We start from the raw sequence: 17625 nt of genomic DNA on the forward strand, positions 1-17625 counted from the left end.
TATATATACARTAATTATTAAACACTTAAACAAATTATAAAAGTTTTTTATTTAATGGAAAAATAAAATATTWTTTAAAAAATTAGGAAAAATTTAGGATTGAATATATATACACAGTGTATAAATTTAATTGAAACACTTTTAGTTAAAAAATATATAAAGTAATTAATTGCTAAAAATATGTGTGATTTATATTTATATATGAACACACATTTTGTATTGCAATTTKCAATATATATATATATTTTTAAAAATCTATAAACTAATCAATTTATTAGTATTATTATCAATTTTATAATAAGCTATTGATTAATGATATTAATAAATCATATCATATGATATGAAATAYCGTTTTTTATATATATTTATATAATTTAGCAGATTTTTTAAACAGATGTTAACCGGTTTGCTATCAATTTTTTTAGCAATTTTTTAAAAAATAAATTTTTGGGAATCAAAAGACCTTGATTAGTACTATATTTTCCGATGACTTTTACTTAAATATATTTAATAATAATAATATATTATTATTTAGATATACAATACACTCATGTATAGAAAAATTTCCAAATATCGTCCAAATCATGAATTAATATTACAAAATAAATTTTGCATAAAAACCAGTTTTTTTCTTAAAAATAAATTTATTTTGGTATTTAATATTAATTAAAAAATAAATAAATTATCAGTCGAAATTAATTTTTGTTATATAAAATATAATGTAATCATATTTATAATAGCTTATTACTCAATAATAATTATTATAATTTATTTTTTTTATAAATTATATTTATATTTATTTTAAAAAATTATCAAAAAAATATTACGCAATAAAAACTTTAATCTAATATTATGTAATTATTATCTACTATATATATATATGATAGGTGTTTAAGATAAATAGGTTTACCGGTAAATAATTTTTTTTTTTGAAAATTTAATTTATTAAATATTTAAATCAATACAGTATTTTMAATTTTTTGTTTAGTTTTTATAAATGTATTTATAATTATTAATATCAAGTATTTGAAAAATTTTATAATAAATTTGGAAAAGAATAAACAATTTTTGGTCCAAAATTTTTAGAGGACAAACACATATGTATCTACCAGTCCTTGAAAATTAGATTCAATTAACTAAACCCTACGGTATATAAAAGCTATATACAGTATATTACTATAGGAATTGATTATATCAGGGATTGACTAACAATCATCACAAATATATATATATATATATACTGTAATACTGTATAAATATAATTATATAAAACAATTTTTTTTGATCTGTAATATAGATATCAATTATGAAAAATATCAAAAAATATAAATAAATATTAATTACAAAAAAATATATATAATTTTCATGACTTTTAAAGCTAAATATTAATTCATTGTTTTTTTGTTGTTGTTGAATACAATTACGGTTTAAATAAATAATATAATAAACGACTTGTATATACAATAATAATGAGAAAAAAAATCTGTATTTTAATTATTATTATTATTATTACTATCACTTGTTTTCTGTGATTTCTTGTTGTTGTTGTTATCCTTCTTCTTGTGTCTGATCGCCGGCTTTTTAATCTCAAACTTTTCGCACCATTTTACCCAATCTTTCATCGTAAATGTAAACACCGATTGGATACCTTGTTCGGGTAGACCAGATTGGACATCAAGTCCTGAATTATCGATCGACTGGACACCAGGTAGTCCGTCATCGGCGGCTCGCAGGCGAACCAGACCGTCTTTAACAAGAAATGCCGAATGAAATATATTTTCAACAGTTTCGGCCATTGACTTCGGATTGGTAACCACTTGAATGTACGGCAATGAATCAAAGTTTTTGTTACGCGACTCCAGTTTCTTGATTGTCTCCATTATGAGTTCCACTTCTTCGGGAGTGCCGTCATCGTTCATATTTTCTGTCACAAGTTGTGTGGCCTGTGTTTGTTCGGATAGTACTGTTTTCTGGCGTTTTTGGCGCTGTTTGACCGGTCGTTCGGCTGGCGGTTCGCTTTCGAAAGCGCCGAATATGTAGTTCATGGGCGGAACAATTGATTGGATGTTTGGACAGTATTTGCGGCCAAACTCAACCCAATCGCTGGTATCGAAACCAATGGTTCGTCGGACAATCGAATCGTCGTTGTCATCATTACCGCCGCGGCGACGGCTGCCGCTCCCATCGGTAGCAGTCGTCGCCCAATCGGTCGGATCCAATGCGCGAACACATTTGCCGGCAAATTCCATAACATTGAACCGTTTGGTGTCCGTCTGCAACCGTTTGGTCGCCTCGTAAAGCAGTCTAGCGGCTAGTTTCATAATCCATGCGTCCAACGACATGTTGACCGTCGGTCCCGTACACATAAACTCTTTGTTTAGTCTTTGAATTACTTTGTTTAACAGTTCGACCATCTGGTCGATGGACTCGCATTTATCGGCTTCTTTTATCTGGCGTTCGATGTCCGCCAATGTGGCCCTCTGTTTGTCAATCTCTTCGTCGGTAACCTTTGTATTCAGTAACGGTTTTTTCGCTTTGATGGCTGTCTTCAACTGTTCGGTAATAACATCTTCCTCTTCCTCCTCCACCTCTTCATTATCTTCCGCCGCAGACGCCAACTCTTCGTCYGCCGCCTCCCTCTTCCTCTTCTACTTCTTCTTCATTACCACTATTGTCGTCCATTGGCTGGTCATCATCGGCAGTGTTGACGGCGGCGTCGGCGTCGTCGTCGTCRTCATCGATAACTTGACGGCGACGTCGAGGAGGAGGACGACTATTGTTGTCCTGCGATACAAACATTTCTTGAGACATATTCATGTATRCGGTTTCGGGTATATATATATATGTGTGTGTGTGGCCAGTGGTCGATGCGGTCAATCGTAATTGTCGGTCACAAAATGCTTAAAGCAATTGAAATTGAATGAATGAATGATTGAATCAATGAAATCAATAACTCATAGGAAATACTAATATTAATAACACATTGTATTCATAATAAATAATAATAATTGTGCAACACTTGGACTTTTTAATACAACAGATTCATTATCTAATTTATTGAAATAATTATTAGTACAAATAGTACCAAAAAAATATAAATTATCAAATTGCTAACAATAATATCCAAAACAAATAATTGCCGCTTAAATACTGTAGAAAAATATTTATTTTTTTAAAACATTAATGTTAACTGTAATAAAACAATTTTATAACTTTATTACACTATAGTTTGACAGATGAAACACATAGATATAGTCATTATGATAAATAGTACCAATAGTTCGATAACTATATACTAGTCAATTATTGTATTATTTTATTATAATACTAATAGCAATGCATTCAAAGTTATTATTATTATTATTATTGATATTTACATAACAATTGCTATTATTATTATATAATAGGATATCATTTAATGAGATAATAATAATAATAATAAACACATCGATAAACCCGTCGGTAATTATGACCGAAACGCTCATCTCTGGCTCCTCCGCCGCATCCGCCGCCGCCTCGGCCGGTGGCGATCACGAGTTTACCCGAGCCTTACGACTGTTGCACAGTCGGGCCAAAGATTCGGCCGACTTATTAAAGGCAATGCTGGACGACGTACTCAAAAGTCGGGCCAATACGGCTACAGCCGGCGGTAGTGCGGCCGCCGCCAGCAAACACGTGAGAGTTATTGACTGATTTTTGTTGTTGKTGGTGGTGGTGACCACTGTTTCTATCGGTTACTAAATATATTTCTTACCGATTATTATTAGGAAACAAAGTCAAAACAGTCGCTGCAGCCGATGAAAGGCATCGAAACAGCGGTCATAAAATCGTCGGCCGATTACAAGAGAGATCACTTGTTTGACGGCAACAGCCGAAGACATGATATCCAGAGAGCAGAAAAAGTAAGCGCAAGAGTGTGTGTGTGTCTGTCTGTCTGTGATCCGTATCTGATCCGCAAAAAATCGGATAATTTTTTTTGGAAATTTTGATTGACATCTCTCTCTCTCTCTCTCTCTCTCTCTCTCCAGAGTTTTGAATATCCATTGGAGAAGAAACGAATGCGTTTGGATTCACCGCAACGCCAGACCAGCTCCCGATCGACGACGTCATCGCCTCAGCCGAGCGGCGCCGGCATTCATCCGCAGCCAAAAGTATTACTACCGACCAGTAGTAGTAGTAGTAGTAGTATTGGTAGTAGCAGTTGTTTAACCACTACTGATGAGGATATGAGATCCAGTGTCATAACCAGTACATCGACCTCGTCGTCATCGGCATCGTCCAGCTCTCTGTCGGCTGCAGTGCCGATCAAAGTGGAGGACGACTCAGAGGCTACCGATATCGAGGACGAGAATCAAGACGCCGGCGAGTTTGCTATGGAAATGGGTTTGGCGTGCGTTACGTGCAAACAGATCGATATCGCACCGAACAACCAGTTAGTCGAATGCCAGGAATGTCATAATCTCTATCATCAGGAATGCCATAAACCGCCGCTAATGGACAGAGACATATCGGATCCCAGATTTGTCTGGTATTGCGCCAAATGCCAGAAGTCGATGATGAAAAAGTCGGCGGCGGCCGCGTCATCGGCAAAGCCGACCAAAACAATGGGCGGCAAAACATCCACGTCGTCGACCACATCAATCACCAGTTCTTTGTTGTCGTCATCGCCGGTGATCTCACAATCCAGAGAACATCACTTGACATCGTCTTCGTTGTTGTCGTCCTCGTCGACAACAGTCAGCGGACTTAAGACACCCGTCAAGGTTGAGACCAATGCCGATACTTATGTGTCGTCGTCGACAGCGGCCACCAGATTAATACAGCCGTTTAAACGCGAACCTAAAACACAGTTGTCTACTGGCGGCGGCTCGGGTAACGGTGGCAACGGTAGTAGCAAACCTATTGGATTGGCCGCTTTGGCCAACATTAGCCGTGCGGTTACCGGTGGTTCGGCGACATTCAAGACGAACAAAAACAACGGCGGCAACAATGGCTCGTCGGCTGTGTCCTCGTCGACGGCTACCGGCGGCTCATCGCTGATGTCAAGCGGTCTCGAGAAGCGATTACAGAGTCTCAAGAAAAACAAATCGAAGAAGTGATAGAAAAAAATAACAATTATTTTAAATCAAATATTTTTGTTATGATTTTTTTTTTATAACAATTATTTATCACTATATATTGATATGCAATTTTTATTGTCGGTAATTACGGTAAATGTTTTTTTTGTTGTTGTTGTGGATTCATTGCATCTATTGGTAATTGAATTAAAAATTATGAACACATTTTTTATATATAAAAAAATTGTTGCTATAATTATAATTTAATGTAATTTAAATGGATAATAAATATATGATAATATTATCAGTATTGTAATATATGTATCAATATATTTATACATATTTTTTTTATGTTTTTAAAACTTATATAAATCTAATTATTGATTATAAATAAGTAAAAAATTAAAAATGTTAAAACTCATTTTTTATATATATTAAACTAAAAAATTAAAAAATGAAAAGAATAATCATATTACAATATAAATAGAAGTTTGAGATAGTTTAAGAAGTTAGTAAAACAATAAATACTTATATTATAAAGTTTTTATTGATAATTTTTAAAATTTTATATAAAAAATTGAAAATATTTTCAATTTTATAATTAATATAAATAAAACTTTAACGAAAATTGAGTTAAATAATTAGTATTCAGTCAGTATTTGTATAAATATAACATTAAAAATCAAAAAATATATATACCTATAACTATAAACATTAAATATTATTTTAAAAATTAATTATTAAAATTTAAAAATTACTAAAATAATAAAAAGAACTCATGAATGCTTTTATCAACTATTTTAATCTAAAATACACAATATTTATTACTAAAATTTAAGTTTTTATTAATTTTTTTAATAAAAACATATTTATTTTTTGTTAAAATAAGAGTTTTTATTAATTTTTAATTTTTATTTTATAGTTTTAAATTAAACATTTTAATATTACGGTTCAGTAATATTGTATTTTAAAATTAAATTAATTAATTTATAGTAAATATATTCTAAATAATTTATTTCAATATAAATTATAATTATTTATGACAAACATTTATTTTTTTTAAAAAAATATATTCATTTTTTATATATTGTATAATAATTACCGGTAATGTTATATAAGATAAAAATGTTAAATAACTTTTTGTATTAAAATTATTTCAATAAATTTTTTTWATACATTTATTTATAAATTTATATAATAATAATAATTGTATATTAAATTAAATCAAATTTTTTTTTATCAAATCTATAAAATTATAATAAATATATCTATTTATATATATACAAAGTTTGGGGTGAAAAATAAAACATTAAATAAATGAGATATAATTTTTTTTGACAATCAAATAAATTAAAATAAAATACAAKACATTAATAATAATAACAACAACGAGTTAATCAATAAATAAATCAATCAATCTTTGAGTAATCTGTCCACTCGTCCATCAATATTAGTATAGTTAGTCTGAACGGGTTTGACTGCATCGTCATCGGCGGCGGCGGCGGCGGTCGAGACAGGAGGAGGTGTAGGGGTAACCGGTTTCTGTTTTTTACGGCCACCACCACCGCCGGCACCACCTTTTGGCGGATCGCTTACATGTGATTTCATTTCGGCGATACGTTTCTCCATAGCTGACTGTTTTGTTGTTTGTTTTGGCTTATCTTCGGGAGCGGTCGAGACAGCAGATACTGGMGCCGCCGTCGACGTCGGTGTTGTTTTTTGCTGTTGTTGTTGTTTGACGTCTTCATCGAAAGCGTGTCCAACTTTTTTGCCCCAATTTGTATGAATTCGTTTGACTTTTGTTGACTTTTCGTCTTTGTTGTCGTCATTATTATTATTATTATCGTTGTCTTCATTGGATTTTTGTTTTTTTGGTTGACCACCGGTCGGTGTTTTTTGCGATTTTTTGCTACTCTTTTTAGATGAACTTCGTTTACCTTTGTTTTTGTTAGTACGGCGACGACAACAGGCAAAGAATAGGCAAAGAATGGCCAAAATTAGGGTCAATAGTCCGACAATACTGGCGCACACATACAGTGTTAGCTGTGATGTCTTATTGGATGTCGACTCTTGTGGTTGTTGTTGATGATGATGATGATTATGTCCATGGTCTGGATGTGCACCAACAATCTGATCCGCAATTATCAATGATAACACTGTCATCATTGACATCATCATCATTACAACTGTTTCAATTCAGACACCCGGTACTACACACAATCACCGCACAAATAATTGATCAGAAAATTTAATTGATTTTTAAAAAAATAATAAATTATTTATCGGTTATTCAATAACTATACAGAATATTCCAATGATATCATCAATCTATCAGTCAATTCAATTCAATACAAAAAACAGTAAAATAAAATAAAACAAGTTTTCCAAAAACATTAACGGTTTGTTGTAAAACAAATTTTATTTGCAATATTCAGTTAATTCAGATAAAAATTTTATTAATAATAATTAAAACTAAACAATAATAATGATTATTATACAATATAATAAATACTTTTTAATTATTTATATAAATTATATACATTATATTAAGCGCGCTGTTATTTATTATCGTTCAAAACGTTTTAATATATATGTGTCAATCAAATCGTTAAATTAAATTAACCACAAAATTAAAGAAATTAATCAATTATTAAATAAATCAATCAGTTAGTTAGCATTTAAATTATATTTAAAAAAGATAGGATTTTACTTATTTCTTTAGTTAGGATCAGTTAGTAGATTGTTAGAGACACACATAGTATGCCATTCATACTGCCACTAGTGGCCATCGTTTATGTCGGCAAACGTTTGATTGGTTGTAAGCAACAACAACAACAACGGGACAGTAATAGTAGAAATAGTAGTCATCATAATCAGCGACAACAAGATCACCAATTGGACAACCAATTGGTCAGACACAACAGCAGCAGTCGTGATGATGACGACGACAACGACTATGAAGACGACAACAATAACAGCAGCAATGATTGTACCAATAGTTCGCTGTTGTTTAGCAGCAAATTGTCGTCCAGTTTGTCCATTATTTCTGTAAATTCCGGTACAACAACATCTTCTGCAAGGAGGAGAAGCAGCACTAGTAGTAGTAGCTCCGGAACTATGGAGGAGGAGGAGGAGGACACCAACGATAATGACAACGACGACGACTGGTCTGCCAGCAGTGATTCCAGCAGTGATTCATTGGACAGTCAATTGTCGGACATTTGTTGTAGTTGTTTAGGACGACTGTCCACTTCTACTACCGATAGTTCGATGACCGATAGTAGCCGACAATTATTGCTAATGTCATCATCATTGCCGACAACGACCAGTACCTTATCGGACAAGTCGTCCTGTGCTGTCACCAGACGTAGTCCTGCGTGTCGTACGCCGTCCATAATGTCTGAAATCAGTAGTAGTAGTAGTACTAGTGATGCCGATACTGTCATTATCAGCGATACGTTATCATTGTCCTCATTATCATCATCATCGGCGGCAACCAGTGTCTACTCAGTGCAAAGCACCAGTAGTTTGTTATCGCAATGATTATCTGTCTTTTCCCTACCCTACCCATCCGAYYCCCMCCTACACCCGGTGTTGACACAAATTGTTATCACAAAACAAAATTATAAAATTATTATTGACTGAAAATTATTAAACTCATGTGATTTTTATTGAATATTTTTGTTCATTGAATTAGTTTATTGAATATAAATATATTAAAGTTAGAAATTAATTTACTAATTATCTAATTTTTTATAACCATAAAAATATAATTATACCAAACTTAAATTGTATAGTAAATATATGTTAATAATTTAGTTGCACTGATAGTTATCGCTGAGAAGTGGCCGCCAAAAGCCGAGACAATTATGTAAAACATTAGGTATGTAGCCGTCGTGTCCTCGATATCGGTTCAAACGGATCGCTCGGTTACCCGGAAACAGTGGATTCAGTTCTACGTAAGACACATTAACCGCACCATTGGATCGATTAATCTCATATTTTGGCCATTGATGGCCACTACTGTTGGACGGTTCAGGCTTACTAATAATTATTATATAATTAATTAGTTTACTAATACCGAACTATCAAATGTTAAAATATACCCGTATTTAGCAAAATCGGTCCATATTTTCAGCATCGCAGAACTCATTTTCCGATCGTCGGCTGTCCAACGATGGCCAGTCAGATAAAACGGTTGTCCAAACATGAGCGGCACGTCGTCGTCGTGATCTGTTCGGGCCCAACGGCTACCGTAAGCCTTGGATGTGCTCGGAGTGTACGACAACTTATAGCCATAAATATTACCACCAGTCCGCCGAAAACTGTCCGATTCAATCAATTGGCTGCCAAACAGTACCGGCAAACATGTGGTAACAATATCGCCGGCCATATAACACGACCTGACCAACAACTGTCCACTATTACGCTTACCGCCTACTTTCGCACCGCGTGTATACTCGTCGACAATACGGCGCACATCCCGTTCGCACAGTAGTCCCGGCGGTATTAACTTTCTGATATCGGAAGCCACCTGTTGTTTGGTCACACTAGTAGGTGCTGCCAAAACCGATTGTCTCGTATATCTGCCTCCTAGGCCGACATATTGATCGGTAATCTGAGCAAGCTTTAGGCCTTCCATCTCTGTATGGCCAATAAGCAACTGTAGTTTAGGATTGAACTGGTGTCTACCGATAGAGTCGGACACATTATACGGAAACAGTTTGTCACCAAATATCGGCGGCATAAACGGTGTCTGCAAACCGATCAATGATATCCAATATTTTTGTTGGGCTGTTAACAACTCGTCGGTACTTTTCCTGACCAAACACTTGACCCAATTGTTAGGGTCGGTGCACGTCTTTTTACCGAAATATTGTGGATTTGCGGCAAATTTCTGGGAATTTTCCAATCCTCGACTTTGATTAACAAGATAAGCCCGGTAGTGAACTCCTGGAAATTTGTTTAAACAATAACTAACTGTGCCAATTCAATAGTCTACCTGATTGTATGATAGCTTTTTTGAACAACTGCCGAGAAAACCTGCTAAACATATGTCCACTAACCGATAGACCGCCAACACTCTGGCCAACCAGTGTTATATCGTCGGGATTACCGCCAAAATTGCCGATCGTGTTGTGCACCCACTGGAGGGCAGCATTTTGATCCCAATTACCCATATTTCCCGGTGCTTCCCGTCCGCCAGCATATAGAAAACCAAAAACACCTAAACGGTAATTAATCGCAACAACAACTACATCCCGGAGCGCCAATTGTGTACCGTTGAACAGCAATTGGCCGTTAGTGTCCACTTCGAAAGCCGATCCGTGAAGATAACTACCGCCGTGTATCCACAACATTACCGGCAACCGGGCACTAGGAGTCAGATTCGGAGTCCATATGTTCAGATACAGACAATCTTCGCTTATCTGGTTTTTTGTCGACGTATTGAATGCCAATAGCGATTGGACACACATTATTGGTTTCAATTGTTGGCCATTGATATTAGTTGTGGACACTTTGGTGGTGGCATCCGGTTTCAATGGTACTGTCTGTTTGAATCGTAGTTTACCTATCGGTGGTTCAGCGTATGGTATTCCCTAAAAGTTGACAACATTTTTTGTTATTTTTTAAAAAATTATTTATTATTGTAAATTATAATAATTATTATAATTGTTTTGGTAATTATATTGTATTAATAGTTAAAATAATTTGATACCAAAAAATATGATATATTTTTGCCATCTGTTAGCCAACTGTTCCCCGAAATCAAACCGTAACGAGATTTAACATAAACAATATTAACACCACTATCATCACCAGTCCCATCAGCTCCTAATACCTGTCCATTTATAATGACAAACCAGATTAAAATTATACTTAACATCACTAAATTTATAAAAATAAAAATTATTAATTATAATTTAAACTTTTTACTTTATAAGTTTTAATAAGAACTATATCACTATATTTATACAATAAAATTAATATTATATAATGATGTAGTTTTTTTTAAAAAAAATTAACAGTGTCATTTAAAATCACAAAATTTTAACCAATATCTACATATAATAGTGTAGTCAAACAATAATTAAATTTACTAAATATACTAAACATAATTAAATTTATAATTTATTATTAATTATAATTTAAACTTTTCATTTTATAAGTGAATAATTATAATCACTTTATAAGTTATAATAAAAACTATATCACTATATTTATATAATAAAATTAATATTATATAATGATGTAGTTTTTTTTAAAAAAATTAACAGTGTCATTTAAAATAACAAAATTATAACCAATATCTAAGTAAAATTGTGTACTCAAACAATACTACCAATAATTCAAATATACAATTAAATTATAATTTTTCTATCAAGCTCACATTTTGCTAGAAATACTACTGTATTGTATTTGTAAAATAATAATTTTTAATTGCAATCTCATTGTACAGTATTAATAATTAAAATATAATCACTTAATTTTATATTGTTTTAAATAAAATTTTTATAAAATTAATCTATAATATTAATATAATTTTTATATATATATATCTAGGACCTAGGCTTTTTTTTAATATATAGTTTATAAAATACTTTAAAAATAATTTAATATAAAGTAATAATATTTATAAAAATATTCAAAATATTTAGTGTTTTAAGATAAATTAAAATATAATTTATTCAATACACACAGTAGTATAACATAAAAGTTAATTATATTGTCATTGATCATTTTCAAGTTTACATTAAAAAAAAATATTTTTGGAAAATAAAATCAATTATAAATATCCTGTATATTTCCGGTAAGTTTACACAACTATATCGTAGAGTATTTAGAGCTATTAACTAGTTTTTGTCGATTTTTTTGTTGTTGGTTTTGACAATAATTAGTTAAATTAATTGCTAATTAAAATTTTTTGTTTTTTTAAAAAAAAATCTATTAATAAAAATATATAAGTCAAATAATTTTTTTTTTAAAAAAACTAATAATAATAATTAATTAATTATAATACATAAATAAATGGAAATTATTCAGGATAAAATCAATTAATCAAAAAATCTATTTTTTTAGATGTATAAAACAAAATTATATAACTGTATTATACAGGTATAACCACAAAACAAAAATAAATAAAATAATAATCGATAATAAAAACAAAAACAAATTTACAGTTATATAATTTGAAAATTAAATAAATTTTCAAATTTATTTTACATACAGTATAAATTAAATTATTGACAGCAAAAAAAATTGAAAAAGTGAAAATATAAGGTTTTATTGTAGTTAATGTAAAAAAAACATAGTATAAAACTTTTATTTTGTAAAAATATGTTACTAAATGGGAAAAAAAATTTAAAAACATAATTATTTTTTTTATTTTATTAGTTTTGTAAATGTTTTTTTGTGTTATTGTTAAAATTTCTAAATTATATATATATATATACTTTGTATATAAAGGTAAAGATATTTTTTTTATTTTGTTTTATTTTGTGTGGAAAATAATTTTCTATTGATGTAAGCGAGAGAGAGAGAGAGAGAGAGAGAGAGAGAGAGAGAGAGAGAGAGAGAGAGAGAGAGAGAGAGAGAGAGAGAGATTACATAATAATGTTATTATAATATTAAATTAATCATAAATTTATTCATTTGATTTTTTTTCAATAATAATTTTATAATAGATGTTAACATATATACATAAGTATTTACATATGTATATACATAAGTTACACAATACTAAAACTCTATACTAACCAATAATAACAAACAAACAAAAATCTAGCTTGATACTATTTGTCAAAATGATTAAATTCTAAACGCTAGTTTAGATATAGTGTTTAATTTTTTCTAATATATATATATAAATCCGAAATAATTTTATATAAAAATTTAATTAAGTAAATACTATTTTTTTTTATTTTTTTAATATTTTATTGATATTTAATTTAATAGTTTAATATTTTTTTTTAGATTTTAATTTTGTTGTTGTTGTTGTTGGTAACACTAGATTGCGTTTGTACACAAACACACATACATACACATACAAATACACATATACATACATACAGACATACATACATACATACATACATACATACATACATACACACATACATACACACATACATACACACATACATACACACATACATACACACATACATACACACATACATACACACATACATACACACATACATACACACATACATACACACATACATACACACATACATACACACATACATACACACATACATACATACATACACATACACACACACACACATAGATACACATACATACATACATATAGATTTCCATCAATACATAAATTTAAATTTTATACATTGGTAAAATTGAAATTAAATAGCATTGCCTGCCCCTCAACCCCCCCCGCCCCCATTAGCTTAAACTAGTCCTAGCATGCACCCCATATAGTACCATATATATACTGTATATAAAATTAATTAAAAAAAAAAACGCATTGTACGTTTTTTTTTAAAATAAAATAAAAATGTTTGCATACACATCACGTGACACATAATATATTTAATACAACAATATGTGTACACATTGTGTATAAATATGACGTGTTTTTTAGTATACAGTCTATGTGTATGTGTGTTATGTGTTGTGTCTCTCGTATGGCGTGATCTCAACACAACACAACACACACACACACACACTGTAGTACATCTACATTGATAGTGGGCGGAGCCTAACAAACAGTATATGATATTACAGTATAGTAGGCAAAACATATATATATGAATCATATATACATATAAACAGTAGTATTATATAATACTATATATATATATACGTTGTATAAAAGTTATATATGAATCGCATGAATACATGTATACATACTGTACTGTACTCTGTATAACCATATAATCATATGAGGCGTCCAATAGTGTGTTGTGTTATGTATTGAGAGAGAGATATAGATAAGTGTCGTGTGATTTAGTGATTTGATTCATACATACAATAATAATATATGAATAAAAAAAAATATAAATAAATTTTAAATAATTATAAATATAAAACACATTTTTCTTCAGTGAAAAACATTTTAAAGTAATAATAATAATACAAAAAATAAATACAAGTTATGAACAAATTTTTATTTTGGGGTTTTTATTATTAATAATAATTTTTAAAAAAAAAACGTTTTAATAATAGATATTATGATATGATTCATACGATTTCATAAAATAATTAAAAACTAAAAAAAAAATACTGAAAAAAAATCCTTAACTTTTTGTTTGATTGTGTTTTATATTATAATTAATTAATTAATTTAATAATAACTGTGTGTTTGTGAAGATTAGAGAGAGGTATGTGTTTGTAGAGTACATCCCATTACCCGATAATAACATCGACAACAACAACAGTGACCACTGAATTCCAAAAAATCACCACTTCTTCGACTATATAGTCATCGTCAGCGCCGTAGACATCCAAAGACATCGACGACAACCACAACAATACAAAAGACTATACACTCGGGATTCAAACAAATATGGAGCCAAACGACGGCAAACCGGACGAGTTTTCGGTAATTGTGGCCATAATCAAGACACTGGTGTTTGTCTATACCTACCTGACCTACGGTATCTACTATGCCGTACAACAGCCGTGGCTGGCGTTGGCCAAAGCCCATCGAAGGCGTGCCCGACGCGAGAATCCCGACGATCCCTACTCGCCGTGGATACCGATTCCGGTCGACGATCGACCAGCGAAACACTATCTGCACGACTGTCGGACAATACCCGAAGCTCAGCAACGATCGCTGACAATGAACTCGCCAGACGAACCGTGTCTCGGCTATCGGCGTATACTGGCCGAAGAATCGGTCAAACAACGGGACGGCAAAGTAATGAAAAAGTGGCGATTGAGTGACTATCAGTGGCTCAGCCGACGCGAAGTTGACGATAGGATTGCGGCCATCAGTCGCGGTCTGTTACTCAATGGCGTTAAACCCAAAGATGTTGTTTTGATTGTTTGCGACACTCGTCTCGGTTTGTATTTACTACTACTACTACTTGATGGCCAACTAATTGGTTGATTTAGAGACGATTGATATCTTATAGTTTAATGTCTTGTTTTTTTATCTCTACATACAGAGTGGTTCCTCACAGCTCAGGCCGTTTTTCGTATCGGCGCAGCCATCAGTACACTGTATACAACACTGGGCGACGAAGCCCTGATCTACGGTATCAATGAAGTCCAGGTAACACATATTGTTACCACCGAAGACCAGTTGGCAAAGTTTGCCAAATTTCGCAATCGATTGCCAACTGTCGAGACGATTATCTATATCGAGTTGGACTATAGACGGAGCAGTAGTGTCGGCGGCGGCAGCGAACCAGATGTCGAACTGTCCAAATGGGACGTTGATTTGGTTCCGTTCGAACAGCTCGAAAGGGATGGCCTGTCATCGGCCGACGACAAAAATCTGGTCGGTGTTAGTCCAGGCGAAGATGATATCGCATTGATTCAGTACACGTCAGGTATGTCTATACTCTCTTTCTATTTTAATTAAATACTAACTAATTATTAATTACCGGTAATTAATTAATTTCTAAAAAATTGTATTTCAACTCCGTTTCCATTCCCTCTCCCCGTCCATCAAACTCTAGGCTCAACCGGAGTGCCCAAAGGTGTTATACTAACACACAAACAGGTTATGTTTGTCATGTGTATGTCGTTGGACATCACTCAGGAACAATGGTCGGATACACCCAACCAAACCTATATTGCATACCTACCCCTAACACATGTACTGGAATTTTATGCCGAATTCTATGTGTTTTCGTGCGGCATTAAAATAGGCTACGGAACACCCTATACGCTAACCGATTCGGGTACCGGACTATTGCCTGGCGTTACCAGTGATCTGAAATTGTTGCGGCCAACCATTGCCGCATTTGTACCGTTGATATTGGATCGCATTCACAGCGATATCAATACAAAAGTAGCTAAAAGGGGAACCGTATTTCGCCAGCTGTTCGACTTTGCCGTCGACTATAAGATCCAATGGAATCGTAGCGGTTTCCATACGCCTATTATCGACCGATTGATTTGTACATCAATTCGCGAACAGTTTGGCGGCCAAATTCAACATGTGGTCAGCGGCGGCGCTGCACTGACGTCCGATACGCACGATTTTGTCCGGGCCTGTCTTAACATTAAGTTGGCTCAGGTATGTATATAATAACCTCTTAGCGCACACCTATTATTTCTAATTTGGTTCCCAATTATCTATTAAAGGGATACGGAACTACTGAAACATTTGGCACAGTCATTGCACAGGATTTCGATGACCTGAGCAGCGGTAGTGTCGGCTCGATTTATACGGGCGTCAAAGTCAAACTGGTCAACTGGCCCGAAGGCGGCTATACTGTACACGACAAGCCGAGCGCCCGTGGCGAAGTGGTGGTCGGCGGAACTAATGTGGCAATGGGCTACTACAAGAGCCCGCAGCTGACACAGGAAGCGTTCGAAGTGTCCGAAGACGGTACCCGATGGTTCCGTACGGGCGATATATTCGAAGTGACCGACGACGGCATGTTTAAAGTGGTCGATCGGAAACGTGATTTAATTAAATTGCAATTCGGAGAGTATGTCTCACTGGGAAAGGTATGTACTGTTTGTTTGTTTGTTTAATGTTATATATATGATGTCACTAATGGTAATCTGTTTTTTTTTTCATTTCATAGATCGAGTCGGAGCTCAAAAATAACCGCTTTGTCGACAATATCTGTGTCTACGGTGACTCCTATAGGCAGTACTTAATAGCGTTTATAATACCGAATGCAGTATCACTTAAACAATTAGCCAAAGAGCTGATGCCTACCATCAACAACGGCAGCGGTGGTGGTGGTGGTGGCGATATCGGGTCGCTATGGCGTCAATTATGTACAAATCCGGCAATTGTCGACTATGTGGAAAAGGATCTGATGAGATGGGCAACCAAACTGGGTCTACCTAAACGTGAGATACCGGTGCGCATCAAACTGTGTCCAGACGAGTGGACACCGGCTAACGGTTTGGTTACGCCTATTATGAAGATCAAGCGCAAGAACATACAGAATCACTATCAGTCGGATATCGATAGACTATACGAACGAAAACTGTAGCGAAAAAAAAAAAAAACGAAGAGTTAATGTGATGTCTGGAGGAGAAGGAGGAAAAGGAAGAAGTGATTTATAATTAAAAATAATAGTTAATTAATTAAATTAATTAATTAATTGTCTCATAATATATATATAAATATATATATATATAAATATATAATACTGTATATGATATATAAGACATGAATTATTTATTATTATTATTATTATTATGGAAATCGATTTTATTATTATTATTATTTTTTTTTGTTAGTGAAGTAATAATACATTGAATTTGTAGAAAGTTTTTAATTAATTGATAATTATTATTGTTTTTTTTTATACATATCTATTAAGTCTATAATTATTAATTGATTGTTTTTTTATATATATAAATAATTTTTATTATTATTATTATCATTAGTAGTATTTATCGATAA

At 32.6% G+C, this 17625-nt stretch overlaps 6 protein-coding genes across 7 annotated transcripts; 3 read left to right on the top strand and 3 right to left on the bottom strand.

The window, feature by feature from the left end:
* Positions 1-1487: 1487 nt before the first annotated feature.
* Positions 1488-2866, bottom strand: LOC128954823 (non-structural maintenance of chromosomes element 4 homolog A-like). Its single transcript, XM_054300423.1, has one exon. The coding sequence runs from the start codon at positions 2412-2414 to the stop codon at positions 1491-1493; it is 924 nt and encodes a 307-aa protein (XP_054156398.1). The 5' UTR covers positions 2415-2866; the 3' UTR covers positions 1488-1490.
* A 566-nt stretch (positions 2867-3432) lies between these two features.
* LOC128954814 (integrator complex subunit 12-like) lies at positions 3433-5176 on the top strand. Of its 2 annotated transcripts, none has more exons than XM_054300413.1 (3): positions 3433-3681; positions 3768-3902; positions 4029-5176. In XM_054300413.1, the coding sequence occupies exons 1-3, from the start codon at positions 3469-3471 to the stop codon at positions 5097-5099; spliced, it is 1419 nt and encodes a 472-aa protein (XP_054156388.1). In that variant the 5' UTR covers positions 3433-3468; the 3' UTR covers positions 5100-5176. The 2 variants fall into 2 exon arrangements, with proteins under 2 accessions (XP_054156388.1, XP_054156389.1); XM_054300414.1 differs by having other exon boundaries at positions 3433-3675.
* Positions 5177-7817: 2641 nt separating this feature from the next.
* On the top strand, positions 7818-8600 carry LOC128954695 (serine-rich adhesin for platelets-like). Its single transcript, XM_054300293.1, has one exon. It carries the CDS (start codon positions 7818-7820, stop codon positions 8598-8600), a length of 783 nt encoding a protein of 260 aa, XP_054156268.1.
* A 272-nt stretch (positions 8601-8872) lies between these two features.
* Positions 8873-9804, bottom strand: LOC128954696 (acetylcholinesterase-like). Its single transcript, XM_054300294.1, has 2 exons — positions 9164-9804; positions 8873-9101 (listed from the first exon to the last, which is right to left on the bottom strand). The coding sequence occupies exons 1-2, from the start codon at positions 9802-9804 to the stop codon at positions 8873-8875; spliced, it is 870 nt and encodes a 289-aa protein (XP_054156269.1).
* Positions 9805-10014: 210 nt separating this feature from the next.
* LOC128954697 (cholinesterase-like) lies at positions 10015-10886 on the bottom strand. The gene is made up of 2 exons (XM_054300295.1): positions 10833-10886; positions 10015-10657 (listed from the first exon to the last, which is right to left on the bottom strand). Exons 1-2 carry the CDS (start codon positions 10884-10886, stop codon positions 10034-10036), a joined length of 678 nt encoding a protein of 225 aa, XP_054156270.1. The 3' UTR covers positions 10015-10033.
* Positions 10887-14374: 3488 nt separating this feature from the next.
* Positions 14375-17387, top strand: LOC128954806 (long-chain-fatty-acid--CoA ligase 4-like). The gene is made up of 5 exons (XM_054300405.1): positions 14375-15088; positions 15194-15580; positions 15710-16272; positions 16341-16709; positions 16790-17387. The coding sequence occupies exons 1-5, from the start codon at positions 14590-14592 to the stop codon at positions 17207-17209; spliced, it is 2238 nt and encodes a 745-aa protein (XP_054156380.1). The 5' UTR covers positions 14375-14589; the 3' UTR covers positions 17210-17387.
* Positions 17388-17625: the final 238 nt, after the last annotated feature.

This window comes from Oppia nitens, unplaced genomic scaffold, assembly GCF_028296485.1.
Source record: "Oppia nitens isolate AA-2021 unplaced genomic scaffold, nextdenovo-longstitch-racon4-pilon3 scaffold29_pilon_pilon_pilon, whole genome shotgun sequence".
Lineage (NCBI taxonomy): Eukaryota > Metazoa > Arthropoda > Arachnida > Sarcoptiformes > Oppiidae > Oppia > Oppia nitens.